Genomic DNA, 21,983 nt, shown 5'->3' on the forward strand with positions numbered 1-21,983 from the left:
AAAGTGTTGTCAACACATTAATTATTACTGTAGTGCTCGCTTTGGCAGCACATATACTAAGACATTTTAGCACCAAAAAATAATATATGCATATGTGAATTTTTTAGTGAAACCCATTAGTCCAGGGTGTGTGTGTGTGTGTAAATTTTATCCATGCTAAAGGATGTGTTGTAAATCAGTAAGAAAAGGAAGATTTATTCAGTGATTGCGGATAATTGGTTAGCACTTTGGGAAAAAAAATAAATTTTTAGTTCCTTGTTTCATACATATATTAAAATAAATTTCTAGATGAACTAAAGATTTAACTATAACAACCAAACTGAAGAAAATGAAGATAAATGTTGACATACTTTGTAGAAGTGGGAGGTCCTTCTGAGATTAAAAGTTTGGCTGGGTATGGTGGCTCATGCCTGTAATCCCAGTACTTTGCGAGGCTGAGGTAGGTAGATCGCTTGAGCTTAGGAATTCGAGACCAGCCTGGGCAACATGGCAAAATCTCATCGCTATAAAAAAAATACAAATATTAGCCTGCTGCGGTGGCACACACCTGTAATCTCAGCTACCTGGGAGGCCGAGGTGGGAGGATTGCTTGAACCTGGGAAGCAGAGGTTGCAGTGATCCAAGATTGTGCTATTGCACTCCAGCTAGGAAAAAAAAAAAAAAAAAAGAAAAAGCGAAGTTTGCAGCAGCAGGGGTTGTTTTCTTTTCTTTTATTTTCTTTTTTTCACGAAGCCTTGGAAATGTTCACAGAACAGCAGCAGCCTTAATAATACAATAATAATGATTTTGATGACGATAGTGATGGCAGCTGTCACAAGTGCCTTACGTAGAGACACTAGCATTATTCCCAAGTAGAGAGAAATTGTTAGGTAAATGTGACATACTGAAGAGTATGTCATGACATGAGAATTATATATTATTATATGTAATTAATATATACTTATATTATTATGTTAGCTTAAAAAAATAACTACCCAAACCAGTTACAATTAAAACTGTGTATGCAAACCCAAAAAACTCTAGGCATGGAAATGACTGGAAGGGAATACACCAAAATGTTAACCATGGCTTTTTCTGAGTGATGGGACTTGGGTGATTTATTTTTCTGCTTCTATCATCCAGAATTTCTTTAATGAACACAGATACTTTTGAAATGAAAAGCAAAACAGAACAAGTAAAACTCCTGGCAGATGAGTTTTTATTTGCTGTGGTAGGAAATGGAGAATTAATAGTTTTTGATTAGAAAAATATTATGAGTAAGCAATATCTAATTCTATATTAAATGTGCAGTGGAGGGGTGGGGGCTATTTTAAGGAAGTCTGTGGTAAAATCTTTTGTAAAGGGAGTAATTTTCCTGTATCTCAGCTGGATTTCCAGTCTAGAGTTTCTTAACCTATATGAGAAAATGATCCACAAATGTTGCATTGATGTCTTAACTTTCTGGTTGTTATTCTAAAGCATAATAAATGATAATAATGGCTACCACTTGTTGAGCACCTACTCTACCTGGCCCTTTGTTAAAAGCTTTATAATTTATTTGACTATCCTTTCAAGTTAGGCTCCTTTATTCATGAAGAAACTGAGGTTCAGAAGGTTAAGCTATCTCCCAGGATGACGTCCCTCGTGCTGTGAGATGAGTAGTCATGGCACGTGTATGCTGTGCTTCTCGGGTTGCCTGCTGCCTCCCAGCTCTTGGGCATGCACAGGTGTCCTGTGGCAAGATTGTCCCAGGCTGGGAACTGTGCTCCACTTGGCGTTCCACAGACCAAGCCTCTGGGGACTTGCTCCTTAGTGTGTTATCACATCATCTGCTGTCTTTAGGAGCATATTTTGGTGCATATATTATATATTTGAAAGTGCTTGACTACCTTTTGGGGAAATACGGCTGCTTCTAAACCAAACTTTTTCTTTTAATCAACAATTACCATGTGACCATGCATTTTTTTTTTTTTTTTTTTTTTTTTTTTTTTTGACACGGGGTCTCGCCCAGGCTGGAATGCAGTGACCAGATCTCAGCTCACTGCAAGCTCCGCCTCCCGGGTTCACGCCATTCTCCTGCCTCAGCCTCCCAAGCAGCTGGGACAACAGGCACCCACCACCATGCCAGGCTAATTTGTGTATTTTTAGTAGAGATGAGGTTTCACCATGTTAGCCAGGATGGTCTCGATCTCCTGACCTCTTGATCCTCCCGCCTCGGCCTCCCAAAGTGCTGGGATTACAGGCATGAGCCACCATGCCTGTCCGACCATGCATTTCTTAAAGGTAAGTGTTGAGGTTTACTTTTGGGGAAAAGGGAAAAAGATTTGTGGTTTTAGTTAGTAAAATCATTGAGAGGGAAGGAGACCCAATTTATGGATTATAGACATTTGAAAAATTGTAATTCCCTTTTCTGTTGTTGGGATACCAGTTTTTAATTTTATTTGTTTATTAAACAGTCAGTTCCATGGAGATCTCTGGAGCTGAAATGGCTTTTTAGAATTGCCCAGTTGAGGTAAAGGGCCAGGGCTTTTTAACCACTGCATTGGCTAGCCGTTGTCTGTGGGCTTCTCCCAGGGAAGGGCGCTAGCGTTGGGTGAGGCACCTTCCTGCTGCTTGAGACTCACTTGGCTGTGAGCCAGCAGCAGGCAGTCCTCCTAGTACCTGGGGGCCTCACTCTGAAAGGTGTGGTTTAGCCACACAACCTGCATTAGTTCATTTTTTGCATTGCCATAAAGGAATACCTGGAGCTGGGTAATTTATAACGAAAAGAGGTTAATTTTGGCTCATGATGCTGCAGACTGTACGAGAAGCATGGCATCGGCATCTGCTTCTGTGAAACCTCAGGAAGCTCATAGTCATGGCAGGAGTTGAAGGGGGAGCAGGAGTGTCACATGGTGAGAGAGAGCAAGAAGAGAGAAGGGGGAGGTCCCAGACTCTTTTTAAACAATCAGATCTTGTGTGAACTGAGCAAGAATTCACTTATCACCAAGGGGACAGTGCTAAGCCATTCATGAGGGATCAACCCCCATGATCCAACACCTCCCAGCAGGCCCCACCTCCAGTATTGGGGATCATATCAAGAGGCTGATGTTTATGGGCTGCATAGTGGGGTTTCCTTGCCCCCTGGCTTCTGATAGGGGTCAACTAATGGGAGGCTCCAGCAGGAGATGGGAAGGCTGGAAAAGAGGAGTTGGCTTGGGAACTGGGTAGAAGCTTTGCATCCACAGCCCATGACTCAGGTTAGGTGTCTGCCCACCAGCTCTAGAATTTTCCCCTGTGTAAGTCTAGCATCCTGAGGGTTAGGATGATTTAGCTAGTAGGCTAGAACCAGCCAGCAATGGACAAGGCAGCATTGCAGCCTCACTCAGGGTGACCCTGAAAGACAGTGGCAAAGAGAAGTCTTCCCTATGCCCAGAACTTGGACCAAATCATCACTGCCTTTTAATTTAAGGTAGTTTTAAGTGTGTGTGTGTGTGTGTGTGTGTGTGTGTGTGTGTGTGTATGTATGTGTGTATATATAATTATATATGTATATCGTTTTTTTTCTCTACCTCTCTTCCTTAGGCTCAGCATTACAGTGGGAAAAGTCAGGTATTTTAGGCTTACACAGATTTTTCTCTTAGTGATGTGGCAGTTCATACTTTCCCTCCAAATATGACCTGGTAAATGACTGTGTGGCATGTTGACTGTAAATCTGAACTGAAATGAAATCTGTAACCCATTATCAGATTCTGAATCAAGCTGCCTTGTCCTTCTCCAGTTTTTGTTTCAGTGGAAATGTGTGTTTTTATTCTGTCAATGGACAGTGTGCATACCTAATATTAAAAGAGAATTACATAATGAACACTTGATGTAAAAGAGACTAGTTAAATACTTCAACTCCAAAGGTTTCCATTAAAGTAATAAGGAAATTACATTTAATTTTAACTGGTAGGAAGATTTTTAAAATGTTATTGCTATTAAGCATTTATTACCTACACTCAATTTTTTTGCAAGTGAATTCCCAAAGCACAATTCATCTTTATACAGGTAGAAAGGAAATATTCTTGCAAAATATATGTAGTTTGATGTCTTCTTCTTAACTGTAGAGAGAAGCATATTTTTCCAAAGAATAGAATGTGATGGTTGATTGGAAACTTTTGGAGTTACAGGCTAACTCTACCTCTTGAAATAAGAAAATATATATAAATTGGTCCTCAGATGAAGGCGTTGTGGGGTACTTTACAGCCCTAATTGGCTCCAGACACAGAGGCAGTGATTTGTAAGCAAGCAATGACAAGAGGAAGTTAAATCAAAATTAGATTAAGAGAAGGAAGAAAAAAGAAGAACTATCAAGGAGAGGTGATGAATTTCCTGAAAGCTTCTAAATACCTATCTGTGGGTAAATGATGGAAAATCTGTGAATATATCTCACTTATGTCAAAAGATGAAATCTGGAAACATTTCAGTCCTAAAAAAATGCCTTACTTCTACCTATCTTTGAAGTCTTTTTTTATTTTTTCAATTTTTTTTTTTTTTTTGGAGATAGAGTCTCACTGTGTTGCCCAGGCTGACCTCAAACTCTTGGGCTCAAGCATCCTCCTGCCTCAGCCTCCTGAGTAGCTGAGATTATGCATATACACCACCATGCCTGGCTTCAGAAGTCTTTTAAAATATTCATTACTTGGCACAGTTCAACCAGTGCAAGCACATTTGCTTCTATACTTTTCCATTGACTCAACTGCAATAAAATCAGCATCTTCCATGGTACACATGAAGTGGTATATTGGGAGGGTTGGTTTTCCTGTTTACGTTTTGACATTTTGTTGTTGTTCCAGCTTGTGTGAATAAAAATTTAGGAATTCCAACTCACCAGAGAGCTCCTCCACCCTGACTGCCATTTTTGCAGTTACATCTATCATTCTCCCTTTTCCTGTCCTCCTCTATCCAGTTAATTACCAAGCCCAAGAAGATAGACACTGTGTACCATTCTCCTCACAGCACAGAACACAGTTCAGTACATAGTATTTGGAAATGAATTAAGTGAATAAGCACTTGCGCTTTCTCTCCATCTCATGCATTCTGCTGCTTCCATAGGAGTTCAGACTCCTACCATCTTGTGCCTGAGCTGACACAGTAACGGTGAGCCCTCAGTCCCTTTCCACGCTAAGCCACTGTGTGGAAAATGTTGCTTTCATCATTACTTTGACTCAGAAGCACTCGTAGTACCACTCATTCTCCACGCAAAGATTCTAAGATATTTGGTCTTTATAAAGCTAGCCTAGCCACCTTTCCAGTGTTAAACCCCACACTTCCTCCATCATCCCACCAGTTTTCACCACACAGCTCTGTTAGCAGTCCCCTCAGCTTCTTGCCTCCTTCTTTGGTTCCTGCTGTTTCTCTTGCCTGGACTGCTTGCTCTCCTTCACTTTCTCAAATTCCATTGGTCTTGAAAGGCACATTCTAGCCTATACTTGTCTCCTCCTGAATTGAAAGCATTCGCTGCCTGTATTCCTTACTATGGAAATATGTATGGCCTGTGACATCCCTTGCCTTATTATTTTGTGTTTTTATTTAATAATAACATTGTCACTTAACCTTTTAGCTGCTACTGTGTTATCTCAAATGATATTGTTGATTTTGGGGCTTATTTTTGGCGTGGGGGATGGAAAAGGAGAGAGCAGGACTCTATTTTCCTGCTTCTTTGTATTTAGCACAGTGACTCTTGTACCAAGTAACATAGCCTTTAGACGGAACAGACACCATATTTTCTTGGTGTTTGTATTCCCAGTGCCTTGCAGAGCATCTGGCCCATAGTAGGGATTCATACATGGCATTTGAATAAATGAACAGAAGGCACATCTCAAATATTTGTTTAGTAGTTTTACCCCCAAACTAAAAGAATCAACATAGGTAATTTTCCATCTTTTAAAAGCTATAAAAATCCAGTTTTCCATTTAGTTTTTTCATCATTAACCATTCTCCCTCAAGCACTTCTCCTTTGCCTGCCTTGAGCTTCATACTGAAATTTAAATCAATTTCCTGTCATTCTTTTCCCTGTGAAATTGGAGAACAGCTGTTTAGTCACCTCCTTATAAATAACCCTTCAATAAGTTAAATTGCCTCTAGGATTTGCTTTCTCCAGATTAAATTATCCCAAAGTGTTTTCTTTTTTTCTCATAAAGGCCATTTCAAAAAGAAACATTGGTTTTTAAAATTTTTTTTCTAGCTCTTTATAAAACTTTATTCTTTTCATAAATGTACCACAGGATACCCCTATATGGGCCTGACTAATGCTGTCTGGAATGGAAAGCTTTCTTTCCACATCTGGAATCTCATTCTCCTGTTTGTGTTGTAGAGTACCTTGTTAGCTTTTCTTTTCTTTTTCTTTTCTTTTTTTTTTCTTTTCTTTTCTTTTCTCTTCTCTTCTCTTCTTTCTCCTTCCTTCCTTCCTTCCTTCCTTCCTTCCTTCCTTCCTTCCTTCCTTCCTTCCTTCCTTCATAGCCTATCACATTTAATTTGCGGTCCCCTCTCACTCTCTCCCTGTTTGTCTCCTTTTTCTGTACATTTCTTCAAATGTGTAGCTTGATTTTCTTCCCATAAACACTAACTTGCTTTATCAGAAGTCTTATGGTTATAAGTTACAGAGAACCCAATGCAAATTAGCTTAAGTGATCAAAGGAATTTATTGATTTATATCACTGAAAAGTCTAGTGGTATGACTTAACCTCTGGCATGGCTGGATTCGGTGAACCAAACAGTGTCACCACAGGTCTGGTTTTTCTTACTCCCTCTGTTCTTTCTTGCACACACAGTGTTGGCCTCTCCTTTAAGGCGCCTCTAATGCCCTTGCTTTGTGGCAGCCACTGAGCTGCAGCACTTGGCAGGCCTCACTTTCTCATAATGCCCCCTCTGGAGGAAGAGAGAGGCTGTTTCCTTGACTGGGATTCACTTTCTCTTACGGGCTCAAATTGAGTGATATTCTTATCCTCAATCCACTCCTATTGCCAGGAAAAGGATATACTGCTTAGCTTGGTCCACTTAGGACCCAGCTCTGCATCTGACACAGTATGTTACTTCCACTCAATACATTTTTGGCCGAGAATCAGGGAAGAATTGTTTCCAAAGGAAATTTGGGGAACTGTTCCCAGAAGGAGGGTAGCAATGCATGTGGGTGGCCAACAAGAGATGTACATTGCATTAAAAATTGTGCCCATTCACTCTGCTTTAGACATTATAAGTATCACTTTGAACTAAGGGTATCTCTGAGAATGAATTATTCATTCACTTATAGTCACTATAAAGCACCAACTATATGCCAGGTATACAACTAGGTTAGGTATTGGGTGTACAAACATGAGTGAGACAATGTCTGACTTTGGGAAACACATAATCTAGGGAAAAAATAGACTTAGAGGCATATAACTAAAGCATGTTCTAATAAGTGCTGCTATCAAAGTGTATATGGACACAGGTGGAAGTGAAGAACTCACTGGGAGGGGTTAAAGGGAGAGGGCATAATAAGAGAGGTGAGTTTTGAGTTAAGCCTTGAAGGGTAAAAAGGGATTCCCCTAGAATGGGAAAGGAATGGCATTATCTTGAAGGCCATGGTGAACTATAAAAAGTTTTCAGTAGGAGACTAACGTGATTAGGTATGTATTTGAGAAAGATCATTCTGCTGGCAGTTGGTGGATTCGGCAGAGGTGAGAAGGACTGGCAGCAAGGAGGAGGACCAGTTGAGCTGTTGCAGTAATCAAGTATAGTCAAGATACGGCAAGGACCTGAACTCAGCTCGTTACTATAGAGCCAGGGAGTAGACTCAAGATATATTTGACAAGAGCTGGGACTTGTTCAATGTAGGAGATGAAAATCAATGGTTATAGATGACTTTGAGGTTTTCATTGTGGATAACTAGGTAGGTAGTTAAGATGAGTTCCGTTTTGTAGTTTTTGAGGTGCCTGCTGAACACCCAAGGGACACATTTCCCAGGCAGTTGTAAATATAGAAATGTACTGGAGGAAAGATTTCTAAGCCAGGAATTTAGAATGGAGAAGACATCAGAATGTAAATGGAGATTGAAGCGTTGAGGAAAGAGTGGAATGGCCCAAGGGAAATTTCAAGTCAGAAGAAAAGAGGGCCTCAGAGTAGTCCCTGGGAAAAGACTACATTTGAGAAGCCAGCAGAGGATAAGAAGTCCGAGGAGGCAGCTATGGAGAACTTAGGCCTGTGGATCCCTCCAAGTAATAGGCTTGTTTTTACTTGGATTAGAGGTAATGTCACCCAGAATGATTTGTGCCCTGATGGTTAAGAGCATGGACTCTGGGCTCTACCACCTCCTGTGGCTGATCTGTGGGTAAAATATTTAGCCTTATTTCCTCATCTATGTAATGGGAATAAAGTAGTACCTAATCTTGGAGGATTAATGTGAGTAAAGCACCTTGAAAGTGCTTAGCACATAAGAAGTGCTATAGAGTGTTTGATAAACACATGTGCCAGTAAACACGTGTGTTTGTACATTTCTGTGTCTCTGCACTCACCATAGCTACCGGCCAGTTAATCTGAAATCCAAAATTAGTTTATTTGGACTTAAATAATTTGATTTTATGGAAACTCTACTAGTTCCAATGCAACAGTGCAAGTATCTGAACTTCTTGAAGGTTTTCCAGATTATTTACTGGATTTTTTTTTTTACTGACGATTAATTTTTCCTCTGACTTTGATATACTTTTCTTTGTTTCTTCCACACTTCACATATTTTTTATTGTTCCTAATACTTTATAGCATACAGCTTTTGTTTATTTTTAAAATTTACTTTCTCAGAATTATTCCTAAAGTTCTGGAATGCTCTGTGAGTTGCTCCTCTACATTTCAGTCAGTTTCTAATGTGTTACTTTTAATCAGGCTACTTTTCTCATGCATCTGTAGGAATTGGCAGTATTCTCAACTCCTTCCCATTATGGTCAGGGATATGAACTTACTGTCTTCTTCTTTCATTTTCCCAAGTAAATGTCTTGAACCACTGATTAGATCTGTGTGCCCACAATAACATAAGCAGGCACGAAGCTTAAATCTGATTTAAAGGAGAGGGCTCTATAGTCTATTACTCCATTACACTTTTTTAAGTGTCTAGATTAAAACAGAACAGTATTCAGGGTGTGAGTATGTTGCTGAGTCTCTAACACTCATTGAACCAGACATCATGTGTGTTCATTTTTAAATGATGGGGTGGGTCACTTTTATATTTATTATGAACACAAACACTGATGCTAACAACTGACATGTGAAAGGAAAGCAGGCAATAGTGATGAAAACCATTTAATGATTAGTGAGGAAACAAATATTGTTTAATGAAAATAAAAACCATGTCTAAAGGGCCTAATGCTGACTTTTGGAAATATAACCATGTTGCGGTCTTTTGTGTACCCTGTGTCCTGTACAGTAGATATTGTTTAAAATTGCTTGGGAACTGGAGCTTGCAATTGTGAGCCTGGAATGTCCTGCAGATAATTAAGTTGTGGTCAGGCTTTGGAAAAATAAAAAGTTCTCGAACTATGATTTTATAAACATGCTACAATAACATTTCTTTATATTTAACAGTTTCTTATAGAAAGTTGATACTCTCATGAGGCATTGATTAAAGGTAAAACATCAAGAAAGAAAAAATATTAAATTAAAACTTCACTTAGGATGTTGACAGTTGGCTTGTAATATTAAACAGATGTGTATGTTCCTGGGGATATTCTTCTTTCTGAACTGAATTGCTAAGTTGTATTTTTTTTTAATGACAACTACAAATTTTTGATCAGTTAATAATTTTAAATACCCTTTCTACAATCTTCTGTATTCTAACTTCATCTGTAGTTTGAGCCCTCTCAATGATATAATGATTGGTGAAAGCTTTGCTGCTTCTTAAGTCTTTCATTTTCTTTCTTTCTTCTTTATCCTCCCCCCTCAAAAGCTTAACTGGGCTCTTCTGATTTCATGATGCATACTTGGAGATTGATTCCTTGAAATAATTTTAGGATCATTGGGTGGAATTCTACCCTCGCAGATTTATGTCTGTAGTTTACTTCCATATAAGCTTCACTTTGGCATTTGAGTGCACAAGTTGACCTACATTGTGGTATTGTGTTTGTGTGGTCAATTGTAAAGGCTTCATAATACGTCTGTATAGCCAGCCATGCAGATCGGCCTGTACCCCATGCTGTGGGGCCAAAGAAATGTCAGTGAGGGGACCTAAAGGAAACCAGGCGTTGGAGTCAAAAGAGATTCAGTAACTTTTTCTTTTTGCTATGAAGATTTTGCCAGACTTTTGCATTTTACTGGACAAATAACAGAGTCTAGTGAGAGCTGTAGAGTGGGGTGGAGGGGTGGGTTAGGTGGGCGAGTAGTCTTTGGTAAACGAAGTCAGGTGGGATTTTATAGGATGTGGTGAAAATGTTTTGCATCTTCAAAGATTGTTCAAGTCTTTTTGGAAGACTAGATAAATTCTACAATGTTGTTTTTGGGATGATGAATTTTTTTTAGATACTAAAGATCATTTTGATTGTAAGTCTTCAACATGTGGACATCTTGTGTTTTCTGAAAGATATATTTCACTAGGCAGGAGTCTTTGATTAACCTGGAGGAAGTTTTGTTGCTTTGAGTAGATTTATTTATCTTGGAACTATGTATTGTTTGCACAGTCTTCTTTTTGGAATCAGTGTTTTTTTTTTTTTTTTTTCTCTGCAGATTCCATTTGGGAAGCTTTGGTTTGGGGCCTTAAGTATATGGAAGGCATTTTCAGTAAACACAAACAAAGGCCAGCTAGACTGTCTGAACAAATGCACTGATGTATTTTATAATACAAAACTTCAACTTCAAGAATAATGAATTCATTTTTCATAGCACATTACTTAAAACTGGCTATTTGTTCTTTACATCTAATAGTATAGCTTTTTAGGTATCTTATTTCTTAAAGTCTGTATAGAAGCAAAAATATTTAAAGTGCATTTTTATGTGAAAGTATTTGATGAGTACACATTTCATGTCTTCAACTTTTGTTCTCTAGCTCACTGTTTTAGAATTGCACTTACTATATTTTGTGTGTGTGGAAGGAAGGAGACCAAATATCTATGTACGACGTCTTAACAGATTTAATCAAATGACTGCCATATTCTCCTGGAATTTGAGATGCTCCTTAACAGCACCCTATTGGGAAAGAGTTGGGTTATTTGAGCTATGTGCAAAAATACTGTTTAATTTCAGCATAATTTGTTACGAGCAACCATTTTACTGTAAGAATCTGAAAAGCAATAAAATGTATCTGTTAAGGTTTGTACCAGTTAACTTGTTTCTGGGATTCATGTTTATTTCTCTTCAATTCTCTTCCAATGTTTTACTGTGAAGGAATGTTGCAAGTATTTTAAATCGTTCATTGTACCTGGAATTTGTAATTATGAACAGGTTTAAGTAGAAAATGCTGTTTCGTTTTACTATTATTACTGCATCATAAGATAAATTATATTCTTTTATAGATATTTTGGCTTGGCTCACCAATCCTAATTTCAGTATCATGCCTGACTTAGCAATAAGCTGCTGTGATCAGCTACAGGGAATTGTATTAGGCAGGCTTTATTTTTCTGTATCAGTGTGGTATTGCAGTTTCGTCCACCTTTAAGTTAGAAAAGCATGGTTTTAGTATTTCAGTTTTCTTGTTCAATAATTCTACCATGGGGAAAGGGAAAGTAGAAAGTTTTCTAGAGTAGATGATGATTCAACAATTACACCATTTGAACTACTCATCCTCTTAAAATCTCATTTGAGCATTCTCTTTTTTGCCTATATAGCGTTCAGTTCTTCGCAGCTATTTTACAGCTAATGATTTGGTTCTATTAGGGAGAAGGTAATACATGCTTATTTTTGCAGCATGTTAATTCTATTAACTATTCAGTTACTGACTCAGGAGTGGATGGCATCTATTGGTCCCTAGTGGTCTGAAATGGGAAATGCATCTCCTGAAAATTTCATTAGGACTTTCCATAAAGCTTAACATTTGACTAGAAACAAAAATGTTAGCAGCTTTAGATAGATTGATTAGGTTATTTAAAGTGTTCCTTGAGCTACAGATGAAGTTAATAATTTTGTTAATCTCTTATTAAAAATAGATGAACTACGTATAAAAACTTGAGTCCTAGATTAGCACCTGTATTTCAAGTCACTTAGGGAATGGAGGAAAATTCTGTAAATGCTTGTGTGTTGAGTATATTGAGTAAACTGTCAGGATTTTTCTCTTTGTCATCTTTTTGTCAGCTTTATCATGCTTAATTTTCAAGAAAATAATGTGTTTGTTACTGCGGTCACACCGTGATTTTGCATTGGCTTATGTATGATATTTTATTGTCTCTGTCCTAGAAAATTATAGCAGTTTTTATGAAGAGTGGTTTGTGGGTTCACACAACCCACTTGGAGTGCCATTTACTATAATTCTCTTCTAAAAGGACCATAAAACATCATGTAAATTGTTTAAAAAGGGAAAGACCTTTTTTGAGACAGGCTAAGAAGAAATCTTTCCAGGCTTTCTTTTGTTTCTTATAGTCAGTTTTATGATTTTTAAGCTCCCAATTTATTTAGAGCGCTAATGTCATAAAATAAAGTACACGTGTGTATAAGTAAACCGTTGTGAGCTAGAGCTGGGCTAGAACCGGGTGGTGTTGATGCAGATAATATCAAATTCATTATTTTATAATCTTGTAAGATACGTTTTCTGTGACTGGAAATGAAATTAAAGAAATTAAGGAAGAAAGGAAAGGAGAGAGGAAGGAAGGAGTTAATTTATAGCTTGTATATCTTTTTTTTTTTTTTAAACCCTTATGTTTTCTTAAGTAGTGATGTGTTTATAATCTACATTAAGGCACAATTTTTGGTAACCAGTCCTGTGAAACTCACATTTAAATTCACAAATAAATTTACTTAGAGAAATTTTCTTCCTTGGGAGTTTTACCATTTAGATTGGCTTGTTGCACTCAGTTTATATACACCCTTTCGAAGAAAGAATTAAACAGCACAATAACAAGGCCAAAGTTCTGTCATAGTTTTCTATACAAATGCCTTATTCTGATATTATCTTGGCTTTGTGCATGAGCCCTAAGGAGAGTAAGGATGGAAATTGTTAATAATTTTCTACAGCATTTACATGGTTCTCTGTGCTTTTAGTCACTTAATACAGGTATGTCTTACGTTAAACAAACCGTTATAAGAAAATTCATATATATCTGAAATATAAATTGGGGCAGTTGTTCATTTTGCATAAAGATATAACACATTTATAATATATTTAAGTTTTAAAGCCACTTCCTTAGCACATGCGAGATCATTATATTTGCAACATTTTATAAGAACACTTATAGGCCAGGTGTGGTGGCTCATGCCTGTAATCCCAGTGCTTTGGGAGGCCAAGGCAGGCAGATCACAAGGTCAGGAGTTTGAGACCAGCCTGGCCAACATGGTGAAACCTCGTCTCTACTAAAAATACAAAAATTAGCCAGGCATGGTGGCAGGCGCCTGTAATCCCAGCTACTGGGGAAGCTGAGGCAGGAAAATTGCTTGAACCCAGGAGGCGGAGGTTGCAGTGAGCCGAAACCGCGCCTATACTCCAGCCTGGGCAGCAGAACGAGACTGTCTCAAAAAAAATAAAAACTAAAAAACACTTATAAAGAATGGTGATTGCTATATTCATGTAGGTAGTGAAATGAACATTTGTCTTTGTAAAATATTATCTTCTTTTGAAATTAGTGGTTTTTAAAAACACAGGATTATCTGTGTGGTTTAGAAACTCTTGATTTGATGACAAGAAGAGGTTATAAGTAAATCACGTTTATGCACTTTGTAAAGAGTGTTAGTAAAATTGCTAGATTTTCTTGAACATGGTTATAAATCTTTTTGTTTTAATTATAAAGCTTTCTGCCTACATGTGTGACTTTATGAAGAATGTCAACTTAGGTTTTAATTATGTGACTATAAATTCCCCTTTTCCTTATGTGTGAAAACACAACACCAACAAAAAACCAACTTCCTAAAATATACAAACTTTTGGGGATTATTCTTTATTCTACACTGTCTTCCTATTATTTTTCTGATGTTGGGATGTTTCTATTTAGTATCACAGTAGCTAACTGAAGTAAATTTTGGGAATAGAAAATGAAGCTATAATTGGAAAGGAGATTTTGAAAAAACAGAAGCACCTGATGTCATGATGTCGGTGGGAATAAGGGGAAGAATGTACTGATGAGCCCCAGTACCGCTGGTTCGGAACAGCCCTGGAAATTCTATAGCTATTTTCCAAAGGATTGTTTGATTGATACAGTCAGGAGTTCCTGTGAACAAATCTCAGCCTTAGAACCAACTTTCTGTGATAAAGTATACTAAGCAAAGAAGACTGTGGCATTGTAACTGATGCTACTGAGTATGCCACAAATGTTCATCCAAATTTTGTGTATTGTCAGTGCTGTTGCATAAATTGTTTTAATATGGGATGTTTGGAAATAAGATAGGCACTACACTGAAGGGACCAAATACTGAATTCTCCAAGTTAGATACGATTTTTCACTATGAATTTATAATATATTGCTATATAATAACATTATTATTACTGCAAGTGATGCAGAATGTTATGTTTAGAGTTTTTCTTTTTTTTTAAATTGGAAAATCGTTTAAATGTTAGCACAGACAAAATGTTTCCTATTTATTTATAGTTATTAAATAAAAATGCGTAGCACATTAGTCAAGAGTGCATTGTTTTATAAATTATTCAGTTGCAAGTATCTATCTAAGATTACTTTGCTTACAACTTAAATGCAGAATGTTGATGTTTCCTTGTTTCTGTTTTTCACCTGAGTCAGCTAGAAAATATTTTTCATGGACTTTGTATAAGCTAAAGATTTTTTTCTTATGTGAAAATCATCAATATGGCCAATTCCTGTTGGAAAAGAGGCATAATTTTTCAATTTTTCCTCCAAAACTGCAACTTCAGAAAATATGTAAGAGATGTAGCAATTAACCTACATGCACATTTATAATACTAGAAAATGGGCAGCTAGTTATATTCAAAGACAGGATCTGATAGACCCAAATTGCTTAAAACATCACAGTTATTGAAGATATACCCCAGGGAATTTGAGAAACCATTTAACAGATGAAAGTACATTTTGAAAAGTCTGACCTTACAGGCAATCATAAAATGAATCAAAACAGTGCTTTTTTCCCCCTGAAATGTACAGAGCCCATCTGTGTCTAATCCAGTAATTATAGACTGTGTTCAATTACCTTTTCAAACTTGGAGCAGACTGGAGACTAGGCAGTGAACAAACATAGGGTTTTGTCTAGACCTCAATTGACCACAGTCTAAAACTTGAATTTATATCTAATTTTATTTTTTGTTTGGTTTGATAGTTCTTAAAGGATTCATTTTTGCTACTTGGTGTTTTACCTTCTTAGATTTGAGAAACTGCCTTTTCTCATCACAAAAGGTTTTGTATCAGCTATAGCTTATGCTGTAATCAGATGCTGTTTTCGGAATACTTATTCTTGTCTGCAAATCAATAATTTGCACTGGAGAAAAGACTGCATGGGGTGGGGGAAGGGATTTTACCAGTGAGTAGTATTTTTTTTAAGTAGCCTTTAAAATGTTGCTGCTGACTATAACTCTTTTTTATGTGCTAGGAAAAAATAATTATTTTCTTCTTAAATTTAGAAAACTATAGGTAATTTCCAGTTGCTTTGTACACTTAATGTCTCCAAAAATATGTGTAGACTGCTAAAGCACATCTGTCTCTCTTTTATCAAATGTCTTATAGTTTTTTCTGGGTACACATTTTTATTTCATTTACTAATCAGACTGGTATCCAGTATAAGAGACAGTGTATAGTATTCAAAGTCCATTTCAAATAATTTCTCTTAATAAAGTCAATTTATGATCTGATGAGTCTTTGAGTAAGAATTAATTACCATGAACCACCACAGCCGGTTCAAAGTATTTAAATTTTATCCGGGAACCTTGGCTGTTCAAGTTTTTCTTAAAACACAAGGTAAACAAAAGATGACCACAATTTTTAGAACTGCTTATGTGGTAGTCAAAGCTCTTTTTTTCCATTATTTGGTATTCACAGTTATTCACATTACAATTAGCACTGGAAACAAATGTTTTGAGGTATTATTAGAAGTAATCATTGCATATTAGGCCATGAATTTTTCTAGAAATTTTACAACCTTTCCTAGTATGTTATATTAATAAGTTTTATTCTTTTAGGTCTCACTATCCTTTGGAACTTTTAAGGACTTTGTCATTGGGGAGAGAAGTGGTTTTATTTGGTTGCATGAATGTACTTTCTGAGAATTATATGGAGAAAGTGAAACTTAAAGAGGATTACAAGTACCTTATGTTGAATGTTTTCATGAGACATTTACTTGCAAACACTTGGATAATATGATTTCCTTCCCTCCTTCCCAACTATATTCCAAACAATAGTTTATGGAACTATTGTTACAATTAGCCTCCATTGTGTGCTTCTTCGGATCTTCATAGAGAAGGCAAAAGATTAGTCTTCCTATCTGGGAACTTGAGAGACCCTTTGGATCCTCTTTCATATACCCCCTTATCTGATCCAAAGAAAGCATTCTCTAGTCTTTCTCTTTTTTTTTTCCACAGCCCAGAGCCCCTCCTAGTTCCTGCTTTCATTACCTAATGTGTGGGTACTCCCTTTGGTGGTTTGGATTTTATATTCGTTGATTCGTTGATTAACCTGTTTATGCCACTTCCACTGGATTGTAAGCTCCTTCAGATCAAAGACTAGATGGATGTTATCCTATCCCATTGTGTTACTGCTTAAAACACAGTGCCTGGCTTGTGACAGGCACTTGCTCCTTGTTAACCAGATGAGGAGAGAGTGGATCATCCATTTGAGATCTTAGTATTGAAAGGTAGGAGTGAAGGATTTTTAAAAGTTAGTAGAAATCACATCTAAGTAACATATAACTCTCTTTTTTGCCATAACCAAATAACTGAACAATAGAACTTTTTAAAATTTCTCACTTTAAATTTTTTTAATGAGACCAATGATAGAATGAATTTTATTCATGAAGTCTCCATTTTCCATGGAAGCTGCACTATCTGTTGCTGTGCTTAAGAAGTTGATAGCTTTACTTACAGCAATTTTTATGCAGCTGTTTTCTCCATCTGCAGTGAGAAGACTGAGAAACATTTTTCTGATTCATGTATCTACGTATATCTTTTTCTTCATGATTCATAAAGAAGCCTTCAGAAAGAGTCAGTAAACAGTATTGAATACTTATGACTTTCAAGGTGCCGCTTGATACAGTGAAGCCGTAATATACAAGTCCTGGCCACGTGGATTTTGAAGTGTGTGGTTGATGACCACATCTCCTTTAGGCTGGATTCTCACCTGCAATGGAAGGTGCCCTCTCAACAGTTCTTTCTCCAGTACTGACTCTTAACGTAATTGCATGTCCTTACCCCCACTGAGGTCTTCAGTGTCTTTATCACACCCCTACCTTCAGGTTAAAAGGGAAGAAATCACACCATTTATAAAAGCAGTGATGGAACATCGGTCTTTATAAGAAAAAAACAGAAGTTTGTGATTGCCTGATCACAGTCAACTGGCAATTCATTATCGCATTAGCAAGGAGATATCCCAGACCTCTGGCTTTGCTGTCAATATGGAGTGCTGGGGTGGTTTTGACTCAGCATTAAAAATTTCATCAGCCATGCTGTTTTGTCAGGTATCTGTTTAAGATGTAGCAGTGTGATTTTTACTAACTTGATTTTAGAGAATTTCAATGTGTCACATTTAAGTAATCTTATGACCTTTGAAAATATCACTATACCTTTATGTTGCTCACCAGGGAATGTGGCCCTTAAAAGCAACCATAAGATCCAGGAACAGAGCAGTGAGAGCCATGACCATAAGATGACTTCCACGAAGCAGTCTAACTCTGTTGGTTGAAATCCTCCACACTTTCCTTTCCTTCTTCAAACCTTTTTCTCTGTAGTTTGATTATGATTGGCTCCTGGCCGGATAAAGTGGTGCTGCTTCTGGGATAAAACTGTAATCAGGCACTTGAGTCTTACTTCTACTGGAGGATCCCAGATGAATGGGAAACCCCATGAGCCCTGGCTTGCTTAGACAAAGCTGAGATTTGAGATCCAGGCCAGACAGGAGCCCATCCTCTATCTGAATCTCCACTCTCAAAGTACAGGTACTTCTTTACTTAACATAGAACCAAATTTCTGAGATTTCCTAAAGAGACAATCAGGGAAGAATTTCCTATGTCTGTCTCCTCTCATTCTTTGGGAAGTCTTAAAATTTTTCAACTTAGACTGCTTCCTTCTTTAAATTCTAAATTGAATGCCCTTATGTCCGTTTGATATGTATATTATTATTATATTCCTGGATTTTATTCTCAAACCCAGTTGGAGTTTCAAGACAAACAGTTGGTTTTCTGTTAGCCCACAAATTGAGCAATGGTTGGTCAATTATGGTCTTCTATTGATTGAGGCAGAGTCACATGTTAAAAGTATATTTTATTAATAGCCCACAAAGCATACCAACTGCCAGCTTTTTGCCATGTCTAACTTTGAGCAATATTTAGTAACAATATTCCCAGTTTTCATCTGTGGATTACTTAAATGTGTCATCCTGAAAGTCACTTTAAGATACGTTGGTGAAAAAAACCTTCAAGCTTAGATATTGTGTAATCTGCTTACCAACTCATGCTTCCCAGAGCTGACTCACAAAGGTGCCTCAAATGCAGAAAAGCAAATCTAGTTCAGTATTATAAAGGACTGTTAATGTCCTGGCTGTTTGCTCTATGGTGTGCTGGTTAATCAACAGTAATGATTGTGGCAGATACCTATCCTTGGTCCCGAAACCACCCTTCTGTCAACAATAGTACCTTCCTTCTTCTTGGGAACTGATCCCCCCTCTGGCTTCAATCAAGTGGTTTCAGTACAAGCTGCTGTGTTTCCATAATATCTTCTACCCTCTAGGTCACAGACCAGAGGTAGCAACCAGACTCAAATCAGGCCAATCAGAATCCTTTCCTAAGGTTTTTTAAAGTTGAATTAGAAAAAAGAATTATTCTTAGTCCAGAGGCCTGGATTTCAGCAAACAAAGCGCAGGAGCTGTTGGTGGCCAGTTTTCATTGCTAAGCTGCAATGAGAAAATTAAGGCTAAAATGCAGACAAAACAAGGAGGAGTTAAGAGAGTTCTAGAGGAGTTTTAAATATCTGGTTTAGTTGTTTCAGAGGCTAGCAATATCCTTGCCCTTCCCATCTTTTGATCATTTAAACTAGTGGCTCTTGCAATTTTGCTTCTAGGGGATATTTGCCAATATCTGGAGACATTTTTTGTTATTACACCTAGGGGGCTGCTACTGGCATCTAGCAGAAAGAGGCCAGGGATGCTGCTAAATATTCTGCAATGTACAGTTCTCCCACAAACATCCCCGCCTCCACCCCCAAACAAAGAATTATCCAGCCCAAAATGTCAATAGGGCTTAGGTTGATAAAACCTGAACTTTAACCCATCCTTCATGTATTATCTTAGTATTTTTCAAATCTTCTCTCCTGCTTTGGAAAGCTAACTAGAATTAGTTTATGTTTAAGAGGACCTTAACCTAGGGGTGCACACACACACACACACACACACACACACACACAAATCATGAGTGTTGTTTGGTGATTGTACATATTTTTGGTCCCATATTTAAGATTTTTCAGTTTATAGCTGCCCTAGTATACAAATATCCCATCACCCAGGTTTAGAAGGACTATTGATCCCCCTACCATATAGATTCAAATAGATATTTCTAGCCTGCCTTGGGTACCTAAACAATACATATTCCAAACTATTGAAGCAAAGGCTATTCAGGAATTGCTACTAGAATTGCATCAAAATTATGCTGTCCTCCCTAAGATTTCTTTTACGATTAATATTCAACTCATATATTAGAGATGAAATCACTATTTTTAGGAATGATTATGATAAAAAATCAAACATTCAGTTTCATAGAACAAAACATAGCTGTCATATGAAGTCCGTGATAAAGTATTGCTGGCACAAGGAACTGTGAGGGTCCACATTAGCATAGTGTGGACAAGCTACATTCCTCTTTGAAACTGTCAGAATGCATTGTACCTTTGATTAATCTTCCAACCCACGTTCAAGCCATGGCATGGATTTCTTTTTTTAAAGTTTTTAAATTTTACTTTAAGTTCTAGGATACATGTGCAGAATGTGCAGGTTTGTTATGTAGGTCTACATGTGCCACGGTGGTTTGCTGCACCTATCAACCCGTCATATAGGGTTTAAGCCCTGCATGCATTAGGTATTTGTCCTAATACTCTCCCTCCTGCTTGTCCCCCACCTCACAACAGGCTCCAGTGTGTGTTGTTCCCCTCCCTGTGTCCATGTGTTCTCCTTGTTCAACTCCCACTTATGAGTGAGAACCTGTGGTGTTTGGTTTTCTGTTTCTATGTTAGTTTGCTGAGGATAATGGCTTCCAGTTTCTTCCATGTCCCTGCAAAGGACATGATCTCATTCTTTTTTATGTCTGCGTAGTATTCCATGGTGTATATATGCCACATTTGCTTTATCCAGTCTATCATTGATGGGCATTTGGGTTGGTTCCATGTCTTTGCTATTGTAAATAGTGCTGCAGTAAACATACATGTGCATGTGTCTTTATTGTAGAATAATTTATAACCCTTTGGGTATACACCCAGTAATGGGATTGCTGGGTCAAATGGTATTTCTGGTTCTAGATCCTTGAGGAATCTCCACACTGTATCCCACAGTGGTTGAACTAATTTACACTCCCACCAGCAGTGTAAAAATGTTCCTGTTTCTCCACAGCCTCTCCAGCGTCTATTTTTTCCTGACTTTTTAATAATTGCATGTCATGGATTTCTTGATGGACAGATTGATGAAAATAATGTTAGTGAATGACTTGACAAAGAGGATCTGAGACATTTAGCAGGTGCCTGCAAGTTAATTACCTAGATTAAGACCCAGATTTAAGATTACTTATATTTTACACACAATCTGTTTTTCTTAACTTTCTTTAATTTTTTTTTAAAAAAACTGTGACTGGGGATGATCTGTGTTTCTCTTCCTCTGCCTTCCTCCATTGCTTTGGTTAAACTAAAGTTAAACTAGCAGAGGATTTTGTGAAGCTGAGTTTCTCTTTCTGTCTCTCTCTTTGGCACACAGTTGACACGTAGTAGGCACCCATTATAAAATGCTCATAAAATGATGCGTGGTGATTTCCTGCAGTCCCCTAGCTCTAAATATTCTCTGTAGTCCAGTAACTCCCAGATTTATATTTCCAGGTCAGACCTCTTTGAAACCCTACACTTAGAAACATCTATAGATGTCTTCCTACCTGACATTATTTCTGTTACCTGAGGATCTAATAGACAGTCTCCTTGCTGTTCATCACACATGCTTGATACACACCTGTCTTAGGGCCTTGGTACTTATTGTTTCCTCTACTTGGAATGTTTTTCCCCAAGTATTTGCCTGGAGATACCTGTCTGCATAACTTTTACTTCTCCTCCAAACATTTTTTTGTATGTCATCTTTTCAATAAGTTCATCCTGACCACCCTGTTGAAAATTAGAATTCACTTTTTCCCTACACGCTTCCTAGATTTCCCTTACCTTACTTTACTTTTGCTTTTTGTCCTGTAACACTTATCACCACTTACCATACTTTGTTAACACACTTACTATTGATTTTAACATATTGGTTGTACTTATTGTTTATTATTTGTCTAAAATATGGCTGGATTATAACCAAAACCCATGCTCATTTAAATAAGGGTCTTTTGATTCCAAGTTAAATTTTTGTTACAAGACAACCTACAGAATGGGTGAAAATTTTCGTAATCTATCCATCTGACAAGGGTCTAATATCCGGAGTCCACAAGGAACTTAAACAAATTTATAAGAAAAAAAAACCCTTTAAAAA

The 21,983-nt window shown here is 37.4% G+C and overlaps 1 protein-coding gene across 5 annotated transcripts in view; it reads left to right on the plus strand.

Annotated features, from left to right (window-relative positions):
* Nucleotides 1-21,983, plus strand: part of STX18 (syntaxin 18) — a 126,124-nt gene that overhangs the window by 12,028 nt on the left and 92,113 nt on the right. The window contains exon 1 of one of the 5 annotated variants that reach the window (XM_074039418.1): nucleotides 2,240-2,262. The exons of the other annotated variants lie outside the window; for them this stretch is intronic. Within the exon in view, the coding sequence (XP_073895519.1) occupies nucleotides 2,248-2,262 (15 nt within the window). The 5' untranslated portion in view covers nucleotides 2,240-2,247. Of the gene's footprint in view, nucleotides 1-2,239; nucleotides 2,263-21,983 lie in introns of those variants that run through there. 5 annotated transcript variants of the gene reach the window in all.

This window comes from Macaca fascicularis, chromosome 5 (assembly GCF_037993035.2).
Source record: "Macaca fascicularis isolate 582-1 chromosome 5, T2T-MFA8v1.1".
NCBI lineage: Eukaryota > Metazoa > Chordata > Mammalia > Primates > Cercopithecidae > Macaca > Macaca fascicularis.